The sequence below is a fragment of the Calonectris borealis genome, chromosome 8, assembly GCF_964195595.1.
Source record: "Calonectris borealis chromosome 8, bCalBor7.hap1.2, whole genome shotgun sequence".
Taxonomy (NCBI): Eukaryota; Metazoa; Chordata; class Aves; order Procellariiformes; family Procellariidae; genus Calonectris; species Calonectris borealis.
The window spans coordinates 19,196,072-19,223,471 of NC_134319.1; the positions used below are offsets into that span (position 1 = coordinate 19,196,072).

Sequence of the window (27,400 nt, forward strand, 5' to 3'; positions counted from 1 at the left end):
TTTTAGCAGAAAGCAGGATAAATTGAGAATGGAATAAGTAATGCTTGATTAAATGAATGCACAAAAAGAAACGGTTACATTGGTAAACCAAGGAACTAGCATTAGAATGAGAAAATACGGCGCTTTTTTGTCTTAATGTGGAGAAGAAAGTGACTCTTGACTGAATGTTTGTAACTCGATGAGCTAAGAAGGTGGGCGAAGACTGGAACTTCTGTAATCGTGCTTGGCAAAGGTCTTGCCTAGCTTAGTGCTGGTGTTATGCACCCCAAAACACAGCCCCTGCCATTCCGAAGTACCTGCATGTTCTGCTCCAGCACAGCAACACTGTGCTGGCTAAAGACAAATTACCATGGTTGCTCCTTGCAGTATTCTTTAAAAGATCGAAAACTGTTTGGTGAGGGGAATGAACTTTTTATAGTCCTTGGGTATGTAACAATGCTGATGCACAGTGGCAGAAAATACTGTTGTGAATATACACAAACTTGAAAAGCACTGTTCCAAAATACACTTATGCTAAAACATTTTATTGGCAGTTGTAGGACTTCTGTGTGGTGACTTGGCTGAGATGCGTGAGGAAGGTAATACCTAGCTATTGCTATGTGAGACTTGCAGTGTGTGCTGTAAAGCTGCTTCTTAGGTTAAACCTCTTCTATACGACTCCATCTGTGGAGGGGGGGAGGCAGAGGATGTATTCCTAGACTTTGACAGATGAACCTTGGTAAGGAAGCTTATTTCTAGGAAAATCTTACAGATCTCCATGTCTCTTTAGGCCTTTACAAATATAGCTGTTTATAACTGAAAGGACTGACCTCCAGTGGTCCAGCACATCCAATTATGCACGGTAAAATAAATGTGTCTTGGTTAAACCATGAAGGTATGCCTGCGACTATAGTATTGACACTCCACAAACAGAAGTGAACATGTAAACAGCATTAAATCTAGATATCTTCACTGAATACTATTTATTTTTCTTCCCCCTCCCCAGGTTAGAGGTGAAGATCTTTGAACAAGCGGATATACAAACTTGCTAAAGATGTCTGTTCCAAGCCAACACCGTTCTATTATTATTAACCCTCCACCACCAGAATATATAAATAACAGAAATAGTGGTTGTCAAACAAACCAACTTCAGTACTTACAGAGGGTGGTCATGAAAGCCATGTGGAAACACAGCTTCTCCTGGCCGTTTCATCAGCCTGTAGATGCAGCAGCACTGAATCTTCCTGTAAGAACCATTTTGGAATTGGAGTATGAATATGTGAAGTATTACAGGACTTGTGAATTAATGTTAGTTTAAAAAAGCTTTTTCTGATGCAACAGATCATGAAGACTACTTTTGCATATGAACTGCTTTCATTAATCCAAGTCTGCAAGAAAACTGTGTTTTCTCTCTGGTTTATACTAAATGCTGCATCTTTGTTCATTTGCTTTCTGATCAGAGACTGTAGTAAATCAGTATTTCTAAGGGAGAATAAGAATGCTTAGACAGGCATCTTGGAGTTTCTGAATGTTGGTATTCTGCCTTGTTTTCTTTCCACCTCCCTCCTGGTTTAGCCATATTTCTTAACACTGCATATGATGAGTATTTTCTTTTGCCTTTGATTTTTTTTTTATTATTTTTAATAGGAGGCAGCCAGCCTCTTTCTATGTCAAATACTTTATGATGGAAAAGCAGATCTTATTGACCCTAAAGTAGAAAGGCAAATCTGGATCCAGTTTGATGCATAGAAGTAATTACACTTGTAGTACTTCTTAATTTCAAATCAACTTTGGCATCTTGCTCTGAAGTTTCTAGAGGAATTAAATGTCCCTGCAAAAATAGGGAAGAAAAAGAGATATGGTGTTCTCATCATACCACGGTGGTAGACCATTCTTCTAGGAAATAGAGGATCTGATGCTTAAATTCTTGTTCTGTATTGCCTTGTGGGTTTTATGTATGTTACAATTTAATTCCAACAAAGTGAATGAATATAATGTCTTGTGACAAATTGTCTTAATTCAGGTTATCTTCTGACTCCAGTTTTGGATCACCCCAGCTTTTTCAGTCAAATGAAAACATTGTTTATTCACACAACAGTACTTCAAATGACCTGGAAGTTACTACTCTTGGTAGATAAGTAGGAAGGTGTTAAATAAAACCATGGTACTTTGATTCTTCCCCCCCCCCACCCCGCCCCCAGCTTAAGCAATTGTGTTTAGTTCTTTCAATTTCCAAGACTAATTCTACAAAATCATTTGTTCTGTTTAGAGCAGACAAAAGCCATTATCTGCAGCTGTTTCTCGTGACAAACTCATTTGGTCAGTTTGTCCAAAAGCACAGTCAAAGTGACTATCTTTGTGTCTTGTCTTTTCTTACCCTTTTTCCTTCTTGGAAGGAACTGTCACTTAAGGTTAATATTAAGGGTCATTCAGTCAGAGTTGTAGCAACATTTGCAGCTGGCCTTAGGCCAGTTCTGCCTCTCTGGATTTCTAAGGCAGCCACTTGACTTCTAAAAGTATGTATTTGTTCAACCGCTGCACAATAACAAGTAAACTCTGGCTCCATGGTGAGGACAATGAAGATATTTGCCTCTTTCCTCCAGTGTTAGAAGATGCAGAATGGACAATACTTAATTATTAGCTGCATTATTTAAAAGCTTTCTTGGTTTTGTTTGGTAAATTCAACAGTCTGCACTATGATGTATTTAGCTTTTTTATTTCACTAAAACAGATTGTTAGGACAGCTTTAGAAGACTTTTGAAGTAGTAGTAACTTCACACAATTACAATGTCTATGTGAACTTAGTAGGGATATTCCTGTTCCGATTTCTTAAATGCACCAGCAGCCTCATGCTCTTAATCACAAGCTTTTAGCCATGCTACTAAAATAATCACAATAGTTCACATTCCAGCTGCCTTTCAGTCATATTGCCACATTGTCACTAGATTAACCCTGAGAGGAGAGGCAATATAACCCAGGGGATGAAGTATTTGGTCAGCAACTGTGAAAACTTGGCAGCTTCTTTTTGTCAGTGACAAAAGACTTGTCTTTGTCAAAGTCTGTCTTTGGCTTCTTTTGCTGCTTTTCCCTCTGTTCTGTAAAGTTGAGTGCTACTTCAGGTAAATGGCTTTGAGATAACAAATGAGAAGTACATATACTTTTCGTAAGTACTACTACCAGTATGGCTCTGGATCCTATTGAAATAATTATTCTTTGGGGCTTTGAATGGTGGATGTTATATGAAAGAGCAAGGAGAAAATATGAGGTGAAGAGTTCCTGAACGCTTACTTCTATGGTACCTATGACTATAGGGGAAAGTTTTCCTTTAATTAAAATATTCCTTCCAACATAATGCAATTTTCCTCTCTTGCATTTTAACTTTCATAACTAAATGTGTAAGAATCTTCATGTCCTAATATTAAAGATATCTGTTGTGTGACTAACTCTTTCAAAACCATAGGATTATTACAGTATTATAAAGAAACCTATGGACTTGAGCACTATTAAAAAGCGTCTGGAACACAATTACTACACAAAAGCTGCAGAATGCATTGAAGACTTTAAAACAATGTTCTTGAACTGCTACATATATAACAAGGTACGTGAAACATCAACCTCTTACCAGCAACCAATTCTATTGAAAATACAAACAAGTCTAAAACAAGCAAATGGTTATTAGAGCCTGCATGAAATGAGTCAATGTCTTCATGACTTTTTGAAACTATTTTCTCTGAAAGGTGGGGAGGACTTTGTTGCTAGGATTGACTGAGGGCACATAAGCGAAGTCTAGCCTGCTGTTACAACAACCGAGTGCATAGTCTTTTCTGCACAAGGATTCCGCCTGCAAAATCTCTGGGTTTTGGTTGCAGAGCTCATGAACAGCAAGCACGGTATAACTGCTACACAAGTTTAAGGCTAGCAACCCTGAGCCATGCTCCAGTCCTCCAACAAGTTAACTAACCTAACTTGAAGTGTGAGCATCTCCCTGTGCTTCGATGTTTGTTGGCTGTGTCTTAGTGCCTTTAAGCTTCAACAGCTTTCTTCAGAACATACGAATGAATAAGGGAGTTAAATCTGCCCCCTTTTCCCTTTGCTGTGGGAAGTATGTGGATATAAGGCAAGTAGGACTGTGCAAGGGACAGTGGGAGAAAGAGTATTTCAATAATGAAGCAACTTGTATTAAAGTGAGTGGGGGGACAGGGATGGCAAGGACTTATAGAACTCTCTGGTAGTGGTGGCTTGTTTCAATTTGTTGGAGCAGGATTCTGCAGACTGTTTATTTTACAAGGTAGCCCTCCATTACTGCAGCCTCTCCTTTACTCTGAATGTTACTGACTATATTCTGCAGCCAGGTGATGACATTGTGTTTATGGCCCAAGACCTAGAAAAAGTGTTTATGCAGAAAATAGCCCAAATGCCACCAGAAGAAAGACTAGTGATTCTCAACAAAGGAAAGAGAAAAGGAAAGAAGCCAGAAGGTAAGGCCTGTATTATATGTTGAATTGTTAACATATTAAACAAGCAGAAGCTGGAAACAGCTTTTTCTCAATCCTCCGTAGCTTGTCACAACTCAACCCAGTTGGGGTGTTCTCCACTCTTCCCAGAACATTTCAGACAAGTAACAACATTGCTATAAGGCTTTAGCAGATTCAGTGCAGCCATACTATTTTTTTTATAGGTACTAGCTAAACTTCCTTTTTTCTACTAATGAAGTGTGTTTAAGAGGGCATAAAAATCAGAATTAACAACTTCATCAGTAGTGTAACAGCGTAGCTTCACAGGCAAACTTCTGGTGAAATGCAGTGCTCTTGCCCACAAAAAGGACAATTCAGTCAAGACATCTCAAACTTATGAGGAAATTACATAGTAAGTGCTTGAAGTGACATTGGGAAACCTAATTGCAAGGGGCCATGTGATCAGCTGCAACTTATTACTCATCACTAACTTCCTATGAATTTTTAATTGCTCTTATAACCTGTTCACTTGTACAAAGTGCTCATTTCTACATCTAAGCTCTCAACATTGCCAAAGAATAAATATTTATATTGATAGAAGTAAGACTATGCAGTGCCTAGAATCACATGTGCATCTCAATGTGTTAATTTGGAGACCTCCAAGGTAGTCTTCCAAATTGGCCTGAAGGTATGCTGTCAGTTGTTGGGGAAGTCTTAGCTATGTCGTGAAAGAGCTGCATGCTTCTTCACCCTGATACCTCTTAATTATTTGCCTTCTGACAGCCAGGGAGCAGTGATCTTTGTTAGCTCAGTTCTTACTGGGTCACTTAACAGATGCTCTTATTATTTAGCTATGCAATTATACAGCTCTTCAGGGTCTCCTGATGACTTCGTTTGCTTCCTCTTACTGCTGTTTGTGGTGTAGTGGTCCTTGTTGCTGGTAGTATCTGAAACAAATGTTTCTTTAAAATAGTATTACAGTTTGATAAATCTCTGTAGCTTTCTTCTCAAGGTATATTTGACGAGCAACACTACCCTTCAGTGATCTGGTAGATGGATATGGAAGAGCAGTGGACTTCTTGGTCCTTTCACAAGAATTTTTAGGGGGTTAGGAGGAAGAGGAGGATAATCATCTGGCTTCCTGCTCCTACTAGCTTATTTGAGTAAAATCTCAAGCAAGCAATTAATTGCCTTTGCAGACATTGGCTTTGGAAACAGATCTACACACACACAGCTTATTTCCCTTTATTAAAAAAAAAAGCAACTGACTTCCATTTCAGAGAATGTCATGGTGTTACTCAGTGTTGTGTTATGTAAACTAATAGGTGTGAACATCTATGGGAACTAAACAGAATCACAGAGCTGGAAAAGACATTAGTGATCTAACCAGCCAAATCAAATACAGAAAAATATTGGTCTAAACTGTCCTCAAGTCAGTGATGGATATCTGTAATATTGCTAAGCAATATATGCAGGCCCTAACTATGCTTCGGAAACTTGAACCTTCATGATGCAGTTTGATGCACCCTTTGCTGCTTGGTCTTCATGTGTATGTAGAAAGCAACTTGATTCTCTTCTTGGCAGGAACGTTTTTACAATGTACAGGTTTTAGGTGATGTCTCTTTAATCTTCCCTCTGATGTTAATCCACAGCTTTCTTGAAGCCAAATATGCATAACTTGGTCCAATATTCTAGCTGAGGTACTAATGGTGCTGAGTAGAGGAGGATACCAATGTCGCTATGTGTAACAATGCTCTTGTTTGTATTTATTTGTATAGTTTGGGTGTGAAAGAGTGGTTCTGTTGACAACTGTTCAATTTGATCATGAAAGAAATTAACTGCAACATTTAAGACCTAACTTTAAAACTTTCTATTTTAAAATAACCAGAAACACAGCAGCCCAACCCCGGGACTTCACGTGAACAAAGCACAAAGCAGAAACAAGCTGAAAGCAGCGAGCAGCCTCCACTGATGACTCAAGAGCTACATCAGGTTACAGTAGCTCCTTTGTCTGCAGCTCAGCTGACTGCTTTAATGCCAACTGCAGTCCCTATAACAAAAGTACGTTTCCTCAAATAACTTTCAGAATGAAAGGTATTGAAATCACTGCTTCAGGCACTAACAGCAAAAGCATAGGAGCCATGCTTATTGCAATATTTTTTTCAAAACTTCCGTTGTGATGAAAGACAGTAAGAGATGTCTATTAAATCTTCTAGGTCTCTGCTAAATAACTGGGCCAGTACTAATTCTAGAAACTAAGCAGAAATTGGGATGACTGCTTGGTACATCTTTTCTTATAAATGTGGTTTTAAAATGTTGTTCTGAAAGAAATAAAGTGAACTTTAAGATGGTCATTCTTGAAGTGTACTACTATACTTCTGCAGGCTTGACCTTGATGTAGAAACTGTTCTTTCATTGAGGTGTAGATACTGGTGTTAGTATTAAAATAAAGCTCTAAGTTCTATTTAATAACTTCTTGTATTTTTAATGTAAATCAAATGCTTGATTCTCCAAAAATAGCATGTTTGCTTAAACACCATGTAACTAGCCTGGAAGGTGTTTGTAGCTCACAAAAGCAAATTCTTGTTAACGGCAATCTGAATTATATGTGAACATCTGACATTTTCATCAGATAAACACTTTTGTATTGACTTAGTTTTGGGTTTGCTCTTCCAATGAGAAACATGTGCCAGGCTCTCCCGCAGCATTTATTTACACTTTACTGAAGAGTCTGAACACTGATGACAAAGCACACATTGTATCGCTTCCAAACCAAATACCACCCAGGCTAAAGAAAAATAGAGATAAACCTTGTACATAAAGCCCTCAACCAGGCTTAAAAGGTATTGCAGTAATTTTTCCCCTTCCCATAGCAGTCATCTTGTGGTAACTTCATAACCTACCAGCTTCTTGGAGTCTTCTCAAATGGCTAAAAACTGACCACAACCTGACCTGCAGTACACCCTGTTCTTTATTTTACATCTAAGATTTGAGCTTGGCATGCTGATCTTGTAATCTCTTGTAGGTTTTCAGTCTAAACTTGTGGAAGTGCCACATTCTGCTCTGACTTCAACTGTTCTGATACTTTTTAGGATTTTTTTTGTGTAGTCTGAAAGCTGACCATTTTCTCACTGTTCTGGACACCTGTATTTTAGACTGTAAAATCTTCTTTTCCTAGGCAAAAAAAGGTGTGAAAAGGAAGGCTGACACTACAACTCCTACTACTTCAATATTCACAGCAAGTGGTGAATCTTCTGCAACATTTAATGAAAGAAAAGATGTTAAAGCATGCAGAGGTGAAAATGAACGTATGATATCAAATAAGCTTCTGAAGAGAAACTTGCCAGATTCTCAACAGTCACCTGAAATTCTTAAAAAGATTCAGTTGTCAGAACAACTAAACCATTGTAATGAAATACTTAAAGAAATGTTTTCAAAGAAACATGCAGCATATGCATGGCCTTTCTTAAAACCTGTAGATGTTGCATCTTTCTCGCTCAGTGAGAACCAAGGGATCACCAAATGTCCTACAGACCTGGGAATGATTAAAGTAAGTATGTTTCAGAGGGAACTGGACTATTTGTGTGCTTGCTTGAATAACTTGTGTAATGACTGGATTTTAATAGTGTTAGCTGAAAAGGTGTCACGAAAGCTGTTTCTCCTTTGAAAGAAATAATGGGCATAAAACCCACTTATCTCTCTCAACAAACTAAGCCACAGCTCTCTGAAGAGTCTTCTAAGTCTTATTGTGACTATATGCACAGTAGCAAATCTACTTATTTGTTGAACAAGCTAATATACATAGTGAGGGAATTATCATTTCCATTAAGGACTTCCAAGCAGGCTGCATGTTAAATATCTTTCAGTCTGTATACACGATGCTGTTGCTAATAAAACAAAATGCAATTCTGTAATGTCAACTTCTGCTTCTCTCTGAATCTCATTATCCTTGGTGAAGTGCCCTGGAACCTCAACACTAGATATTTACATGACACCTTTCAGATTTTCTGTGAAAAGGAACCCTTCTAGGTGGCGGTATGTGGTCAGTGCTTTGTGAACACTGGGCACATCTGTCTGGGGTTGAAGTATTTAGCCAAGCTAAGATCAACCTTTGTGGGGAGGGTTGAATTTCAATAGTCTATTGAATTATCTTGAAAACTGGCTTGCGCAATGTAAAGGTTATTTCCTAATTTCTAGCCTGTTACTTTGACTCAAACAGTTATGGAATAGGTTTTGTATAAATACCATGCCTAGAATCAAAAACAAGTGCTGAGTACGTGACCAAATAAAATCACCCGAACATTGTTGTCTTGATCTAGTGCTGAAACTAGTACTACAAAGTCCTTACAGCAATTAGAGTTAGCAAATCTGTTTAAAAGAGGAAATTCTCTTAGTTTGTTAAAGGGACAATGTTGAAATGAGAAGCAGGTATTTCCATAATGGTTCTTACAATATTTACTGTCTTGATACAAGCTGAACCTGATACTGGATGTCAAAATTCTTGTTCCTCCTCTTCTTCTGCCAGTTCATGGTGATGCTTTCTACTTTTAAGCCCTAAATGTGTATTAATTTTCTTTTCGTCTAGAAGAAAATGGATAATTTTGAATATAGAGATATACAAGAATTTGCTACGGATGTTAGATTAATGTTCATGAGCTACTACAAACATAATTCTCCAGACCATGAAATAGTTGCTATGGCAAGAAAACTTCAGGTGAGTTATGACTTAAGTCGGACTTGAAAAGAGTAAGATTCCTTTGTGATGATCTCATGCCCTGATGCAGCGTCTGCTAATATTACCAACTACTATGTTGCTGTGTAGTTCTAGAAAACAAGCAGCAACTTTATAATGCTTTAGAAATCTGAAAGACATGTTGACCTCTCTGCTGTTCCCAAACCTAACTCTTTAGGATGTTTTTGAGATGCACTTTGCCAAAATTCCTGATGAACCTGTTGCAAGTGTTCCTCTGTCACAGCCTACAAGAGAAATGACAGAAGCTTATTCCAGTGAGAGCAGTAATGATGACTCTTCAGAAGAAAAATCATCTGAAGACTCTGAACAGGAGAGAACAGTGCACCTTGCAAAGCTTCAGGAGCAAGTAAGCATTAGTACTCAATGTGCATGACTGTTATAATCTCTGTGATTGTACCACTTGCAATTGTCCGTTCTAAGGCTTAGCACCAAGAATCAGTATTTGAAAGATTCTATAGTCATTTGTTTTTCTTAATACAGAACTTTATTCCTGTTTGGAAGCACCTCCAAATGTTAAGTGAATAGTGCCTCAGCAAATACAAACTGTTTTTAGTGAATCATTGCTCTAGTACTTTTGCCTACCATTTCTTCAGATGACTCTCAAACTTCTAAAAAAATAAAAGTATGTTGCTGTGGTATGATGAGAGCATTCAGATACTCCACACGTAGCTTACTGGCATATTCTTTTAACAATGGCATTTCCTTCATATGGTTGAAGAGCTCTGTTCGTTCACTCAGTCTCTCTTGAGCCACACAAAAGCAAGTCATTAAATTCTACTTCAGAAAGGTCAGTATGAAGTAAAACAGAAGGAATCTCATGTTCATGTTAATGTGAAGCATGGCTTTGCTTCACTGGTTAAGAGTGGAATGGGTCTTGCTTTTGCTTGAACATAATGCTTTAACTTGCTGCTGCTGTATCTATAAACTATGGGGAAAACTAGCATCTGTTCTGCTAGTCAAATGAGGGACAGTTTAGTTTTCAATATTTGTCAGAGTAACATATACATCATCAATTTATGAATAAAGGTATGAGGCAACCAAAAGTCTACAAGACAGCCTTTGTAACAGTGAAGTATTTCAGTGCGTCTGAATTCTAGTTCTCATCACCTATCTATCTTCCTTCTAATTCCTATGAGGTTTAAACAAACTTGTGTGTTAGATCTTTCTCTGAAGCTGTTAGTGTGTCCCAACTAGCCATTTTATATCGCAAAATATCTAGGGTGTATGGGTTGAAGATGCATAAGCCCATTCCCACTAGCCTAATTCAGTAATGTTAGAGGTCTAACCTAATAAGGCACTTACATGCTTCCCAAATGCTTGAAATTAAAGGGAAGCTGCTGGATACTCCCACAGTGATTTTTTTGCTTTTTTATTCTTCACAGGATGCTAGAAGACATATGCTGTTAGAAATATCTGCATAAAATAAGTAATCTTATGTCTTCTATATGCATAGTCTGTGACTAATCTATAATATAGTAAGATGCTCGGAAAATAAACCTCACTTGGAAAGCAAACATCCTATTAATATCAGCTCAGCTGCCACAAATCTCCTGTGATATTTAGGGCCAGTTATTGTTCATCCTACATTGTCTAAGATATCAGCTTTTTTTTTCTTTTGATAGCTTAAAGCTGTTCACCAGCAGTTGCGGGCTTTGACCAGAGCATACTTACCTAGACTGAGAAAGAAAAAAGGGAAGGCTAAAAGAGAGAAAAGTAAGAACAAGGAAAAAGCCAAAATAAAAAGCCTGATTCAAAAGAAGAAAAATCTGAAACACAAGAAGAAATCTAAGAAAAAGCTGTCTTTAAACATGTAAGTGTGGGGGACTCATGTGGGTGTCAAATTATTTTTAAACTGCTGTTAACTGCAGTACACTTTTTTTTCTTGCAGTCAATCAGAGAAAACCATGCAGCAGGTCTTGTTGGCACATAAGTCAGAAGATGAAGATGGTGCCAAGCCTATGAATTATGATGAAAAAAGACAGTTGAGTTTGGACATAAATAAACTCCCTGGAGATAAGCTTGGGAAAGTAGTCCATATAATACAGTCAAGAGAACCTTCACTGAGGAATTCTAACCCTGATGAGATAGAAATAGACTTTGAAACTTTAAAGGCTTCAACACTCAGAGAACTAGAGAAATATGTGGCAACCTGTTTGAGAAAGAGACCAAGAAAGCAACGGGGTATGTAGCATAAATGATGCTTTAAAAAAAAAAAAACCACAACTAGATTTGTTTTGTCTTGCTGCAATGTTAACTTCTGTTTCATATGCAGCTAAAAAAACAACAAAGTCAAAAGAACAGCTTAATTCTGAAAGAAAAAAAGAGCTAGAGAAGAGACTACTGGATGTCAATGGTCAACTAAACCCAAAGAAGGAGAACCTCAAGTGTAATGTGACTCTTACTTTTATTTATTTGCAATAGAAATAGCTTATAGTGGGATTCTCCCCTTGGCCTTATGTACTGTTATGCAGCTGGGGACTTTCTCCTCAGAACAGCTGAGGTCTTAAGCTTCCCATTGCTAGTCTTAAGATTCTTCCTATTTTGAATGAGCTGAAGTCACAGCAGCAAACTTGGTAAGTTACTTGTCCTGTCCAAAACTTCTTCCTTATTCTTCCATCTAATCCTTTATTACAGGTAAAGACGATAACAGCTTCAGAGCTTAAGGGACACTGAACACCTTCTTCCTTATGCTGACATACGAAAACATGGGGGGAGGAGGAGTGTCCCTCTATGTATTTGTTTGCAATTCACTTTCTGTGGCTTAGAGATTCAAGAATAACAAATTCTAGTCATACTTGTTAGATTGCAGCCTCACTAATGCTGTCATGCTAGCAAAACCTCTGTATCAGTGACAGGTATGCTGTGTTGCCTTAGTCTTAAGGAAGTGCCCTAGGAGAATCAATTCCATTCTTCACGCAATAATGTGTTTCAGTATCAAAACCAGAAATTCACTACATACTTGAGCATATCTACACTTACTGGTGGCTTTAGTCACTACAAATCAATGCAGTTGATGCTACTATTATAGGTCAAGTTGTTCCTCATTAAACTAGTGAGTGCTGCTGTTGCCCTCTATTGGATATCTCTTGAGCTCCCATGTGAAACCAGCTAGCTGAAATGATAGAAGCAGTCCTGCAAGACACAGGCTTGCATCCAGCATTAGCTCAGGCAACAGTCTTCCTGTCTGGTATACACGATGGCTTGAAAACATTGTAGAAAGAAAGTTTAAAGAAGCAGCTGAGATCAGTTGTGAAGTATACGTTGTGGAGAGTGAGGAGGCAGGCCATCTGGCTTGTTTATCAGAAAAAAGAGCTTAAGCTGGCACATAACAAAGACTTGTGTCCAGGGAAACAGGTATCCATGTAGCTTTTCATTTTCAAAGCTTCTATCAGAGCAACACACTTCAAAAAAGCTTTTTGACTGCAAAATCAGTATAAACTGAGTTAAATCAACTCTGCGGATGCAAAATAGTCAGATGGTGGGGAGGTGGCGAAAGATGACAATTCTGGAGTACATATGGCTTGGGAAAGAGGAGAGTTGACTATAGATAAAGACCTCAGCATGCAAGTCTGGCAGCAGCAATAAGCACAGAAACAGGCTCTTAACAGCAGGAAAACTTCTGGGGGGAAAATTGCTTGAATTGTGTTGTAAGACAGCACAATTTTAACCTAGTTTAGGATTTTAAATTGTGTGATTGCAGATCCTCCTTGGCTATTTCATTCATTCAGCTAGCTTGCTGCTGGTAAATCTCTCTCCTCTATGAAGGTCTCAAATCCACTGTTAAATGGACAGTGGACAAGGAAATGGCAGAAGATGAACTGTTATATGGGAGAATAGACTAACAAGGTTGATTCTAGTCTTGTGTATGAAGACTGCTCCACTGCAGGTTGTTCTAAAGTCTTTCTTTTTCTCCTGCAGTTGAAAACAACGCTGAGTCCAGTATTGGACCAAGTAGACTGAGTGACAGCAGCAACAGCAGCAGCTCCTCGGACTCTGGCAGCAGTACTAGCAGTGGTTCTAGCTCCTCAGACAGCAGTGACTCTGAATCGGGTCAGAAAGCTTCCTTTTGTGTTTGTGTAGGCAAAGCATCTGCCTTCTTAGCTAACATCTACTGTTCCACATGTTTACCAAGGACTTCAGTTACCCTTGTGGGTTTGGTCCGTGTTGAAGGCTCAATTCCCGTGCTATTACATGAGTGTCTTAATACTGAGTTTGTAGGGGAAAAAACAAACAAAGAAAAAACAACTAACCACCTACAAATCCACTCATCAGTGAAAAACTTTAGAGACCAAAATCAGCTAGCAAGAGGTCTGTGTATCTAACCTGGAGACTTAACTATTAGGCTATAGCTTATTCTTGTGGTTTTGATTCCTTTCTGAAAGTGTGATTTACTTTACTTTCATCTTCTGGTCTGCAGAAGGGTGCCTAAGCTGAGGGACAAAAGTGCCAACAGCATTGGCTGTAGAGCCAAAGTCTACCCTGGTGCTTAAGCTGTCTCAAGCTTGTTCAAGGGACATTACAGTGCTGCAGCATCAGAATATCAGAATGATGTTTCTCTGTGTACACAAAACGCTCTTTAGTTTTCTAGGACACAATAGATCTGCCAAACTGGAGGTCTACAATGTAGGTATCTGTACGAGATAACAGTGTAAGGTGAGATGAATGCTCAACCCTTTCAGTGTGGGGAAGCAAACACAGTGAAGTCATTGATGGCAGCAAAGACCGTGATCTTGCAGGAATCTTTGCGGTCTTTTTTTTATATCTGGGAGAAGTTCTCTAAACACATCAAGCTGAAGTCAAAGTATTCAAGATAAGAACGTTGCTTTCACTGTGAGGTTTGGCTCTCTAGGTACAATTGCAACTTGCATCTTCTATGTGTGAATAATGAAACATACGTGAATGATTGATTTTCCCCCCCCCCCAATCCCCCTCTTTCTGCCCACTTCACTATATTTACAGTTACAGAAACCTGCTCAAAACAGACTGGAGCTGGGCAGAACCATCCAACTTCTATGGAAAAGCCTAAGGTAAACTGACTGGAATGGATATAACAACTTTGTTTAGGGCAAAAATATTTGTTACATACAGTGGGTACTGGAAATGGCACAACTTTATCAGGACATAATGAATATGGCTTGAATGCTATTTGTTCTATAGGACTGATTTACATGGAGATGTAAAATCTGCTGTTTATTGGAAGTAGCTTATGTATCTGTATAGAAACTGATGTACTGGGAGAACTCCTGAAGCTTTTACGTCTTACAATCATTGTGGTAATTCCGTGTTGGGTGAAGGAGAAGGGAAAAGAAGAGAGGGGGAGAATGCTCCACACACTCCATCCCACCCACCCCTAAAAAAGGGAAATCCTCTCCTACTTGATCGTTGAGTATAGAATTGACCTAATAAACACTACAAACCCCACTTAAATATTTTTTCTTTGTCTATGAATAACCTCACTTCTACACCTGAAAATAAATAAATTTTACAATATACTAGTCACTTTCAGGATACTTTATATTGCTTATTACTATGGTATCATTAATAAGCAACAGCAGTTCTATCTAGAAATAATTTTTGATGCCTCTAAGATTGAACTGCTCTATTCCTGTATATACAGTGGGTGTGAATTCTTGTCAGGTTAGCTGTCTTTCACAACTTCCCTTGAAGCTACCAGAGACGGGGACCTCGGATTTCAAAGCAAGATCACAGCAAAGCTTTCATTCTTCTTACAATAGACTTGCTCTCACTTAAAGTGCTTAGCTGGATACAGGAAACTAGGCTGCAAATCTATTATTCAGCTGCTCCTCCTGCATCTTCATAAGCAAAGACTGAGGGGAGGAATTATGCAATACCCTTTTTTGTTTAAAAAGTGCAGCATCTGCAGTAGCAAAATGACAGCAATAAACTTGAGAAAACAGGATACAGGAATTAAGCTTCAGCTTGGTCAGTTATAACAGTCCCTAACTGACTTTCTGACTAACAACAAACATCATACTTCAAATCCTCACACTACATTTTGCTGTCATGGGTTTTCTGTATCTGTCAGACCAAGACAGTGCACTTCACCTCATGGGTTTTTGTCATCTAAACTCTTAGAAAATGCTAGATTAGTATCACAACACAAGGACTACTGAATCCTATAAACAGTGGAAATGGGATGGTGGTGGGGAAGGGGGATCAAATAGCTACAAAAACTAAGATTTGTCTGTATTAACTGCTGCAATCTCTTTCTAGAGAATACCACTGTGTTTACGGAAGACATCCTGCAATGCTGTTCCGCAAGCCCAGCCCTTATCTCTTACTAGTAGCGTGCAAAATTATGGATCATCTGAACTGCAGCAGCCACCTCCCAATGTCCTGCAGAGGCTTCAGCCTTTACTGAATAGATCACTTAAACCATCAGAACAAAATTCCCAGTCTCCCTCAGGTAACATCTTCATGGCAAGAAGCATGACTATATTTGACTGCTGAGGAAACAAGGGATGGCAGAACTAATGTTTGTATTGCCCAATAAGCTTATCTTGGTGTTTTGGAGGTTATCAAGTGGGTAATAGAAAAGGTTCTTGCAGGGTATGGATTATAAAGAACATGACGTAAATAAGTGTGGCAGCACTGAGGACTGGCTAGGGTTTCAGATTACTGGGGCACTTGTGGTGGGGCAGAATAGTATTAAAACAGGAGGAGGTGTTCATGCCTCCCTCTGAGATCGAAAATGATGCCCTAATGAACCTAGGGTTACAAGAAGTGCTGAACACCTTAAGGCAGGAATTAGATGCTTAAACCCATCACTACCACTCAAGTTCATGTCTGAAATCCCTATTAGCTGAATTTAAGGCTTGGTGCCATAGGCCCTCTGAGTTGATTGCTGTTGACTAGACATATCAAATATTAAGTTGCTTAGAAACTTGATCCAAGGAGCTATTCTTTTCCCTCCCTCCTTCAAAAGGTCATAACTTCAGATACTTCTGAGTTTTTGGTAAAAGACAGCTTGAGCTGGTAGTTGATTAACTGAGAAATCAATTAAAAACTAATTAAAAAATAACTGTCTCAAATCATGGAGCTAGGATACGTATCTTCATATCCAGTTAATCCACAGATCTAAACAGTGACGTAAACTTGAGATGTAGGACTGCGCTTTGCATGTTAGGGGAAATCATACACTACTTCTTTCTCAGGTATAATCTCATCTGTATCTGCTCTGCATGGTGCTTCAGACCAGCAAACACCCCAGAGTACTCCAAGGACAAATCAGTCTTCTGTCACCCAGTGCACACATGCTCTTCCAGAGGTGAATACGTGCTTCTCTCCAATGCATTCATTTCAAATAACTTCTTTAAAGCATGTTCTTACTCCTTTAAATAAGATCTAGTATAATATTCCAGGCTTTAATTTGATGCAATGAAGGCCACATAAGGTTTACAACAAAAGTTATCCAAAACCCCACTAACAAAGTGATTCTTATCCTTTAATAGGGCATTAATTCATTGCCTGTTGGCTACAACACAAGGAAAGAGTTTGGGTAATCAATATATCAAGTTTATAATATACTATAAAGCTTATTTTATTTCTTTTCAGTGCTATAGCTTAAACTTAAGTAACCCTTGCATGCTTACAGGTTAAAAGCCCACCCTATAAACCTACAGTTTCACAAAAAAGATGGGCAGCTTATACTATATGCTCCTGTTTTCTAGAAATATCAATCTCGTAAGGTCAGTAATACTCTGAAGACTCTAGAGGCTATTCTGGAAAAGTGTTGCTTTTTCTTCCTGTTCCTAAGCCACAGAAATTGGGGCTTTCAGGGTCATGGATGAGGTTGTGAAATATTTAGTCACTGATTTCTGTCTTAATATATTCTTGGAGAGTATCCTGGTTAGAAGGGCCTCTGTGTTACAGAAGAAGTTATTGATGTTACTGCAGCAGCATGATTCCTTCCATCCCAAGATGTTTAACTATCTTTCTCAACACGATTTCAAACATAGCTGCTTTAGCCAGGTTTTAATAGCTTTTATTTTCCGAAATGGACAGAAACTACCTCTTGAGTCTGAACATAAAAATGTGTCCTGCAAGAAAGGAAGAAAAGCAACTTGCCCTTCCCCATTTGCATCCACTGTCTGAAGAAAGCAAGTAGCATATATTATGAGACTCCAGTTTGTGCAACACCTTCCCCAGTTCAAGGGGATTACTACACAGTCTTGCACAGAGGAAAAACTACCACTGAACTGAAGTAATAAGCTGCCCTTCACCCTGATCCGTAAGCTACAGTGGAGCAACTGGCTATACAACAGTAAAAGCCAACTTCTATTATGTTAAGGGTTAAGGAGCTTGTAAACAGTTTCTCGTATTCTACCCACTCCATCACTCAGGATCTCCGAGCAGTTAATGTTCTAAATCCTAAGTGTTAATGTAAGAACTTGCTTTGACTACCATAATATAAATGAAATCTAATTCTTCCCTGGTGTTTACAGAAGCTAGAGCTGCAACAATTTACTGCTCTAAGCTTCTAAATATTTAATCCTGCTGCTGCATAATAAGAATCCACACGTTTAGCACTTCAGAACATATTTTGAAGTCTAACTTCTCTTCTAGGTATTCAACACAACTTCCCAGGTTGACAGAGCTGCTTGGAGTAAACAAGCTGAGAAAACAATACCTCTAGACAAATCAAATAAACTTCAAAACAAGGCCAGTGAGAGAACTGCAGATTCAATATCCATAAGTCAAGAACAAAGTATGTATTGTCATAATAAAAACTGTAACTGATATTAGGGGTGCAAAGTTAAAAATGTATATGAACCTGGTTTAAAGAAATAAAATGCTGAATACTTGTATGTTAATCAGTTTGCAGAATAATGGAGGGGGTGCAGTTTTCTCTTGCTCTTTCTTTTTGATTTGCTGCCCTTTTTTTTTAAGTTAAGTTAAATATATGCTTGGTTCTTGTTCTGTGTTTTAAAATACATAAAGCGAATGACTTCTTGATTTAAGAACTTAGCTTTCTGAATTTAGTACTATAGCTAAGTAATCCAGTCTTCCAGGAAGTCTGAGAGAACCAATGCTCCAATCTGTCAAATTTTACTGGACTTTAAGCTGTTAAGCTGTCTTCTGATGAAGATTCATGGATCTCTTTTCCCAGAGCACTTTGTGTGTAGTTTGAGTTACCATCTCCGGCTCTTGGTGACAAGGATCTGACAGTAAAGCAATGTCAAACAGGCTTTCACCATGGAACAAACTTGCACTTACAACAAGAACATGTTCCCTGAAAGCTACTTTCCATATAGAGATGCATCAGACTTCATACATATTTCAAACTAAAGAATTGTGAGGTGGACACTGAACACCCATGCTGAGAGCCTAGTGTTACCAGACATGATTGTTTTGGTTCCTCCCTTATTCCTTCCTCTCTAGACTACCTGTATAGGTTTGAACAGGGGAGGAAACAAGCTTCTGAAAACTTGATTGAAATTAAAAGGCACAGCCTTCTCACTGATGAATTCTCTAATTGTTGCTAAAGAATAATGTTGGATACCTGAGTTGTAATAAAGCAATCCTAAAAATGGAGATTTAATTCTCCAAGATGTTCTATTCGGTATTCTCATGGTCTTAACACACCTATCCATACACATACTGACCCCCTTTGTTTAGACTTGTAGCAGCTGGAGCTGATACCTGTGTTCCATGGATTCAGTAATGAGGTGCTTAAAAACTTGAATTCTTGTCCTGCATACTGCATGACTGTAACTATCACGATCCTGGTGTTATCTTAATATGTTAAAGGGCTGAGAAAACAAGCAGGAATAAATCAAGCTCACTGTTTTAATATTAATAGAAAAAAAGCATAGCCAAAACTATTGGGAAAGCTTGCTCCCTTCCACACTTAGTTGTTTACTGCTTAGTCTTTATTCCTCTTAATTTTCTATTCCTAATCCTCATTTAATTTGTACTGTTTCTATCTTCTCCCCTTTTTTTAAGGGACAGTTGTGGAGGAGTTCCTGTGTTTAAATGGAAACTACCCAGTAATGAGCCTCTGCCTTTGAGTACACCTGAACTTCAGCATTATGTTGCATAGCTGAGCTTTTAATACTGTTACACGAGTGTAGTTATCTGCCCCCTTCCATAATACAGTGGTATTTGACTGTTCCTGCAATGATACATGCCCCAACCCTGCTCAGTGTTATCTTAGCCTTTCCACTATCAACTCCTGTATAAAACTGGAAGGGGGGGTGGGGCGGGGAATACAGGATTTTGGCTTTTGTTTTTTTTAAACAACAACAAAAATTTTGCTAATCTGGAACTGTTGTAGGACCTGTAATCTACTGATAGAAAGTGTAGAGAGTGCTCATGCTATATGTGTCTATTTAGATCAAACCAGGGAAACTCATTTTAGAATTGGATGCTTAGAGCAACTTGTTGAATTTTGTAGAGAATCCCGCTGTCTCAGGCATTTCTGTGAGGTTACCTGCATCTCTGAAACAAGAGTTCTTGGTTTTAGACTTGTGACACTTCTGATGGTATGGGTGCAGGCTTGGTGTATCGCTGAATTCAGTGGTGGCTTGTTAAGAAGCTTAACTTACGAAACTGGTAACCACAAGTTTCCCTTCAGATTAAAAAGCAGTGTCTCTCAATGAGAGGTTCTGTGAAGGCTGGCATTGCTGTAAGTAGCTCTAAAATGCATGTTTTGAAGCCCATGGCTGCAAATACTTTTGACACAGCCTCATATTCCTGTGTTATATCTAGAGCTTTAAGACAGACATGACTATAAATTTAAATTCACCTTAAGTTTGCTTCAGATAGATCTTCTTGGCAGATATAACAAATTTGATCTCAACAATGGGGGTTGATCAACTTGATCTTAACAATGAGGTTAGACATTTTTGGTTATGTGAAGCTCTTGCTTTATTTTGGAGTATTTAGTGCTCAATACTGTCAAGTTTCTTATATGAAGATTCAAGCTGCCTGTATGAGGATAAATGATTGATGAAAGAAAGATGCCTATTGTATGAAGAGGGACACCTCAATACACTAGTTCTCTACTCTGGAGGAGAACAAGTCTCTGATAGCAAAATTTGATCTAGGTAGACCTTGCTTAACTGACCCTGGAATCCCTGAGAGTGGAGATATCAGGATTTGGAACCCTTTTCAATAGTATTTGAGAGACTTTAGAGGTCTTTCATCCTATTTTATTCCACTGTATAGTAAAAACTCTCCTGCTTACTTGCAATTATACTATCTCACAGGCAATGCATGGGGGCATAGGGTAAAGGCCAGGCACTGTTCTTGTCCTGCCTTTTGGAGACTGTGAGGTCTTGAAAACCCCTTTCATGACAAACTGGCTGAGGGTTTGATACTCTGCCTTCAGCATTCTAGATTCAAACATCCAAAAACTTTATCCTTTGCATAAAAAAAAAAAGCAACCCCAGTTAGTTTCATATTAAAAATTTACTTAAAATAAATATTGAAACATCTCAAACTGCAGTAGAGGATCATTGCTGAATGATATAAAATATGTTGTTTATATCTGGTTCTAAAATAACGGCTTTATCAGAGTACACCTAGATTTTCATCCCAGAAGCTCTTTAGAAGGGGAATATAACAAAGTAATACAGAAGATTTTAAAAAAAACACCCTACCCTACAACACGTGGCTTTTGTTAACCGTGTGGTATTCTAGCCAGTCCCTAGTATTACAAAAGTCTCTTTTCAGGCTTACCATATGACTGTAGGAAATCGTATCTGTTCCTGCACTTAAAAAGTTTTTTGAAGTCTTAAAAGGTTTGGGGAAAGTTTTTTTTCACACAAAATAGTATGGCTCTTCTACAGTAATGCAGCATATCAGGACTGTTAATCTGAAGTTAGTATTGTCAAAATAGCACTTCCACTTTGCCTGTGTAAGTGGTGGGCTTTTTTCCCCTCACAAGTAATAAAGAAGTAGCGGCATGGAGTATTTGTACACCCTGTAGGCTACTGCAAATGTGATGACTAGCTCTTACTGGCTGACCTATTTGTTTTGTTTTGTTTTTTAAAAAAAAGGGAAATAGGCTGGAGAGCTTTAGGCTGAGTTTACGTGATGAATGAGGTACTCTTAAATGATGCTGGAATCAAAATGGAAGAGGGCCAGGTGGGGAGGGGACAGGAGGGGAGCAACTGGCAAGGTGCTGCGTTGAGACTTTCTGATGAAACTTTTTGGGTATTCTGCTGGGACCTCTCCCAGAATTAACCAGTAGTTAATTTCTCATCTGTTGTTGAGCTTAACTATTCCTTTCCCTGCCCCAAACTGGAGAGAAGTGGTCCAGTTCAACTTAAGCTTACGAAATGTTGGGGAGCATTTCTGTCATTCTGAACCAAATAATAATAATAATAATAAAAAATTGCAGTGTAAATTCTTAAGTCAGTTTTTAGAATGACTAAATTTTTATCGCTTAAATTTGCAGAAACATAGTCCATAAAATCAACATGAGTGAAAAATCTTTTTTATTCTTCCATCAGGTCATTGTACACCTAATGATAAACCTAATGGTAAAAACGTGCTAGAGCCAAAATCCAAAATTCTTCCAAGAAAGGTAAGTGTTGCTCAAGTCCTATTTGAGGAGAAGAGCTTGAATATACTTACTAGGATCGATAATTCCCTGTCCTGGGATCTTCTCTGAAAATCTGGTCTTTTATGACTCAAATATTTAGTGTCTGATCGGTCTTGGGCATTGTTATAACCTGTACAGATTTATCTCGTTTCTAGTGCTAAAAACAAAACAAACAAACAAAAACAAAAAAAAAACCACAAAAAAAAAAATCTATGGGCTCTGATCATTTCAGAAAGTAAATAATACAAGATTAAGTTAAAAATAACATATTCATATTGTCATTAAAAATATGGCTTCTCTCATCTAGTTTTAATATTTAAACTATTAGTGTTCCTTGATCTAGTTCTAATATTCCAAGTTATTGGTGTGCTTTCCCTTGCTGATCCAGTAACAAAAATAAGAGTAGTGTGGAATATAGCCTTGGGTACTATTGAAAAACCTGTTCTGAAACAGGACGATACGTTTTTGATGACATTAGTATAATTAGGAAACAATCTGAAGGTTTTTATTAAATTTAAACAAAATATTTCCTAGCATACAATAGATTATCTTAAATGGAGGAAGAGAGGAATTTTCTTACCTATTATTTAAATTCTTCTATGGTAATCAGCTATTTGAAAACATCAGATCAAAGTTACTACGTCAGCCTCTGGACCTAAAAAGTTTGTATATAGTCTGTTGAATTAAAATATTTCTAGGATTTAGGCACTTAGCGTTCAGAAAGCTATTAACTTACTGAATTCAATTCAAAAAAATATGTATTTCCTTCATAAACACATGACCTTCTACTAGAAGCAGTACTTCTTAAGAATACTGGTTTTATGCTGTTTTACACTGTAAAGAAAATGCCATTAGAGACGGAGGGGAGCGGGGGGGAGAAAACATGGGTATTTAAAACAAACAAAACCCACAAGCCTGATACAAAACTATTGTTATATGAGGATTATGTATAGAAATGAGATGGATGTTCTCCATATTAAAATATTGTCAACGGACTTTGCATAAGCTCACTCTTGTGAATTCATGTTTTCTGGAATTAAAAAATGGAGAGGTGGACATAAATGATTGGGTAAGAATAACTACAAATGCTAACAATTTTTAGCATATTGCTAAAGAATCTCAAAGTTGATGAGAAAACATATTGAAGTCCAATTAGATTGCTGTATTTGCACTAATATTCTGCCAAAGCAAGGATAGTTTGTTGTAGATATTCCCAAATAAGTCCAGTCAAAACAACATTGCGCCTAGTGTAAGAACTAAGCAGATAATGGATGATTTGTAGTGGTAGAGTATTTTTGCCTTTTCCATGTTTTCCGTTTTCTAATAACTTCAGGATACAGGATTTAAGAATATAGTTTCCTGGGTAAGCTTATGTAAAACGATGATGCTTCCAGCTCCGATAAAAACATCTGCTGACAGCTTCAAACAGTTCAGGAAAGCAGCATTAAAGAAGAGGAGTGGGCAAGCGCAGGACTTAAAAAGGCCTCTGGTGCAAGCTGGGAAGGAACTGCAAAATCTTCCTCAAGAAAAAGAGAGGTTTGTAAGCACGTATGTTTAAATATTATTCTATTTTTTTGCTTGTATGGTACTGGGTGGCTTAGTTATTCAGGAACAAGTGGTTTGGATTAAGTAATTGCCATGTGTCAGATGAAAGGGGGGGAGCTGTACGACTCTAAGCACGACTGCACATCCAAAATGCATAAAGTGGCTTTTTCCCTTGCAAGTCGGTATCATTTCAGCAGAAAGAAACTTCTCAGGTACTCTTTTTTTTTTTTTCTTCCTTTCTTTTTGTCCCCTGGAGCACTCAATTCTTCTGTTCATGACCAGAATTCACACCTCCCCTCACTATCTTACTTTCCTATATCTGTAGCCAGGAAAATCCCCATCTTATTGCTATCCTAAGGGGAAGCAGGATAATCTAGTCTTCAAGACCGTGGGGTTAATATAGCTAACGGAGTTCCAGTGTGCATCACTTCAACAGCAGAATTCTTTGCATTGCTGTAGAGAAACATATTCAATAAGCTACTGCTGTCGTATTCTTCCCTAGTTGTTTGCAGCCACTGTTTTAGTGAGTGCCCACATATGTATCCCAGTCTGAGGTCTATTATTATGCTGAGTGGGATAAGTGACTGCCTACTAATTACTGCATTGCAGTAATATCTTAGATTGCTGTTTGCCACCTTTTTGAAACTCTGCTTTCTGTAATATTTCCCTCTTCAGTAGTCTTGATTTTTTTTTCTTGTCTGTTTTGCCCTGTGAAAGATAAGCCTGAGCTGGTTCCTAAATTCACCTGCTCCTGCCTGTCGCTGGCTGTATTAGAATAGGTCACTGGTTTAGAGTGTATTATTTTAATAAACCGAGCATTTGAGAGACTTAAGAGTACACTCCTTGTTCAGAATGTATAGTGAACAGTCCAGGCACCTTCAGCTACTACAGGTTTCCACAAGGAGGAAACCAGGCATGTAGCTGTATGGAATAAGACATTACAGCTGCTTGTCTGAAGTTAGTGAAATCTAACTCAAATAACTAGTTGAAGAGGAAGAAGGTAGAAGCAAAACATAACGGGCCAAGAAAGTATCAGAAATTTAAGTGTGTATGTCTGCCAAAGAAAGTGCATGTAAGCTTTGTGTAGCGTGTATATAAATCCTGTGTGCATATTGATTGTAGTAGAATAAGGTTTCCTGTGTCCCATTTCCAGCCCAACAATTGCATGCACATATCTCTTGCAAAGGGAAGTTACTATGAATCAACATGTAAAACAGAACCCCAGTTTGAGTGCTATGCACTGATTTAAGTTATTTGCAGAATTTTCTTCAGGTGCAAAGGCTTGTTACAAAGAAAAAGAAGAAACAACTTTTATTCTATACCAATCTCTTCTGCTTTCTTTAAAGGGGCCATGAAGGCACGGGATTGGATGCCATGGCAGACTGTGAGCCCCAAAAAGACCAAAAGAGCAAACAACTGCCCGAAGCTCAACGACATACTCTTATTCAAGACCGTAACTTGGCTAGAAAAATGGAACAAGAACGCAGGAGGAGAGAAGCAGTAAGTTGCTGACTCTTGCCAGCTGATTTTGTTTCAACTTCAGTAGAGAATAAAAAATGTTAGCTCAGGTCCTTGTTTTAAAGGGCCTGAATGATTGAAAACAACGGAACTATGCTACCTGAAGAGTTAGTCCAGAAAATGAAGTAAGAAACTCAAAGTAGGTCTTTAAGTGGCGGAATATGAAAAACTATCTGCTTGGTCCTATTACTCCCATAAGCTTAGAATAGTTGCATAGTAAAATCAAATTTTAAAGGGGACTCCCTGCTTTTTTAATAACTTCGAACCTCAAGTCTTGCAAGCTGTCTATCCTCTTTAACATATTCCATGTCAACAAAAGTGCTAGTCATACTATTCTGGTCTGAAATATCAAAACTGAACCTTTTTAGAACTAACTTACTAGTTTTATTGGTGTAGGTAATGAATGCTTTTTAATTGCTACTATTTTTAATTTTTTTTTTAAATTCATAGTATTGTACAACAGAATGTAAGAACTGCAGTGTTAGATCATACCTAGATTCAGATAAGGTCTACTGAAGCTTTCATCCTGTTCAGCTCTTTTCAGAGAGGACTTCAACAACATGCACGCTCAAACTTGGAATAACAGAGGAAGCATACACTTTTTGGGAAGCAGCTTTGTAGTTTTTTCTTAAATCTTTATTAATTATTTGACCTGCATAGTATTAATTAATGTCCGACTGCTCAGAAAATACACTAATTTGCTTTCTTGCAGATGGCTTGTACAATTGATATGAATCTGCAGAGTGATATTATGGCATCTTTTGAAGAATATCTTGAGTGAAAGCTGTAGTTAATACAGAACTTAACTTCAACACTACTACAAACTGTACAACTTTGAAAATGTACTAGTTACAATCTTAAATGCTAAGACCACTTTAAAGAGCATGTAAGTTCCTCTAAAATGCTTTATATTGAAAGCTTGTTCACTGACACTTGAAGCATCACAAGATCTTTTTGCTGCTTGTTTACAATATATGTAAACTAGTCTGCTACGCGGTGGAACGTAGTTGTTCTTTTGATTAGTTTTATATGTTGTGGATATATATATGAGAAAATATCAGCTTTTTTCTCTTTTTTTTTAAATCAATTTTTTTCAGAAACACTTGAGAATCTGTTATACTGAGCATAGCCAAATTCTTGTGTTTGACTGTATTAAGTCATAGTATACTAAATATATACCTATAGAAACTACTTTAAACCAAGGTCTTGTCAATTATGTAATTACTATTAAAACAATCACTTTACTATGACACGCTTGCACAGAATCTGGGCTGTGACAAAAGACTTCTATAATGGTGATAACTTCTAAAGGGTGTGTAACATTATTTGTAATCATAAAAAAACATTTCCTGGAACTCTCTAATTCCAGCAGCAAATCCTGTATACTTGCATGTCTTTTAAGGCCCAGACATGTTGCTCTTCTGTTTAATGTATTTTATGTTAACATAACATTTGGATAAGGGTGCAAGCATGTTTGCCAAATGGTTCTGGTTCTTCACAGAAAGAAATTATCTAAAACATCCTACTTCTGGCTCCAGTTTGAAAGACTTTCTGATTAATGTGAGATTTTATTCCTGTTGGGATACTTGTCTGAAGTAGAAACTAGAGTGTAAAAACCCTACGTTCTCGTTGATTACATAAAGCTATCTCAAAATTAAGTACAGGACTAATAAAACATTGTTTTATAGAATTAATATCAAAACACAATGTGTATTACAGAAATGTTGGGTGGAAGGGGGCCCCCTCAAGATAATCTAGTTCAGGGGTCTCCAAACCTTTTTGATCATGCACCCCATCAGTAAAAAAATTCAAGCATGCACCCCCACGACATGTATATTTATACATTTATAAATATTATACATGTTCTACTGTACTAATATATTATGTACAGTATAAGAAAATACATAAAAATAGAAACTAAAAATATTTTAAATAGTGTTTATTTAATTTTGCTTAGTTATGTTTATTTTGTTCTGTAATTACAAAAAAATTTGTTTGTATTTTCTTCCCACACTCCACTTTGGAGACCACTGATCTCGTTGAACCTTCCCCTCAAAACTCTCTCTCCCTATGGAGACCTCTGGTCTGTTGAGTTCCTGGATCAAAATTGGAAGTGAAGGTAACACTGCCAGTGTTGTGGTGAGGATCTGCCACAGACTATGTAAACTAAGTGGACAAGACTTTCTATAAATAACTGAATTTTCAGATAAAGGAAATCAATTGCATCTAAATTCATAAATGACAGCTAAAGCATGCCTAGAAATGGTAGCCTGGTCTTTCAGGTAGCAGGCTGATGAGCTAGTGCTAGTTCCAAAGAATCTATTCTGCAATAAAATACTGCTCTACATCTTCTACTTCTGTCATTGCTGGAATGGTAGTATTTCATTCAACAGCAGAAAGACTGTGTATTGACAAATGCTCAGATTGGGGTATCACCCCTTGAGATGTCTAGGGAAGTCCTCATGACCCTTGCCTGGATGCATGCTCAAGTCTACGCTGTTTGGGAGATTTGAGTACTTGGCTAGGAAGGGGATGTGGGGTGAAAGATGGGTTGTAATGTAAAGTGGTGCTGTTAGGATG

The 27,400-nt window shown here is 37.9% G+C and overlaps 1 protein-coding gene across 1 annotated transcript; it reads left to right on the forward strand.

Annotated features, from left to right (window-relative positions):
* Nucleotides 1–1,033: 1,033 nt before the first annotated feature.
* Nucleotides 1,034–26,714, forward strand: BRDT (bromodomain testis associated). Its single transcript, XM_075157058.1, has 19 exons — nt 1,034–1,225; nt 3,440–3,577; nt 4,328–4,457; nt 6,322–6,494; nt 7,612–7,983; nt 9,019–9,147; nt 9,344–9,532; nt 10,809–10,996; nt 11,075–11,367; nt 11,459–11,572; nt 13,105–13,236; nt 14,152–14,213; nt 15,421–15,613; nt 16,362–16,474; nt 17,773–17,914; nt 21,666–21,739; nt 23,091–23,293; nt 24,649–24,802; nt 25,533–26,714. The coding sequence occupies exons 1-19, from the start codon at nt 1,034–1,036 to the stop codon at nt 25,599–25,601; spliced, it is 3,060 nt and encodes a 1,019-aa protein (XP_075013159.1). The 3' UTR covers nt 25,602–26,714.
* The last annotated feature ends 686 nt before the right edge of the window (nt 26,715–27,400 follow it).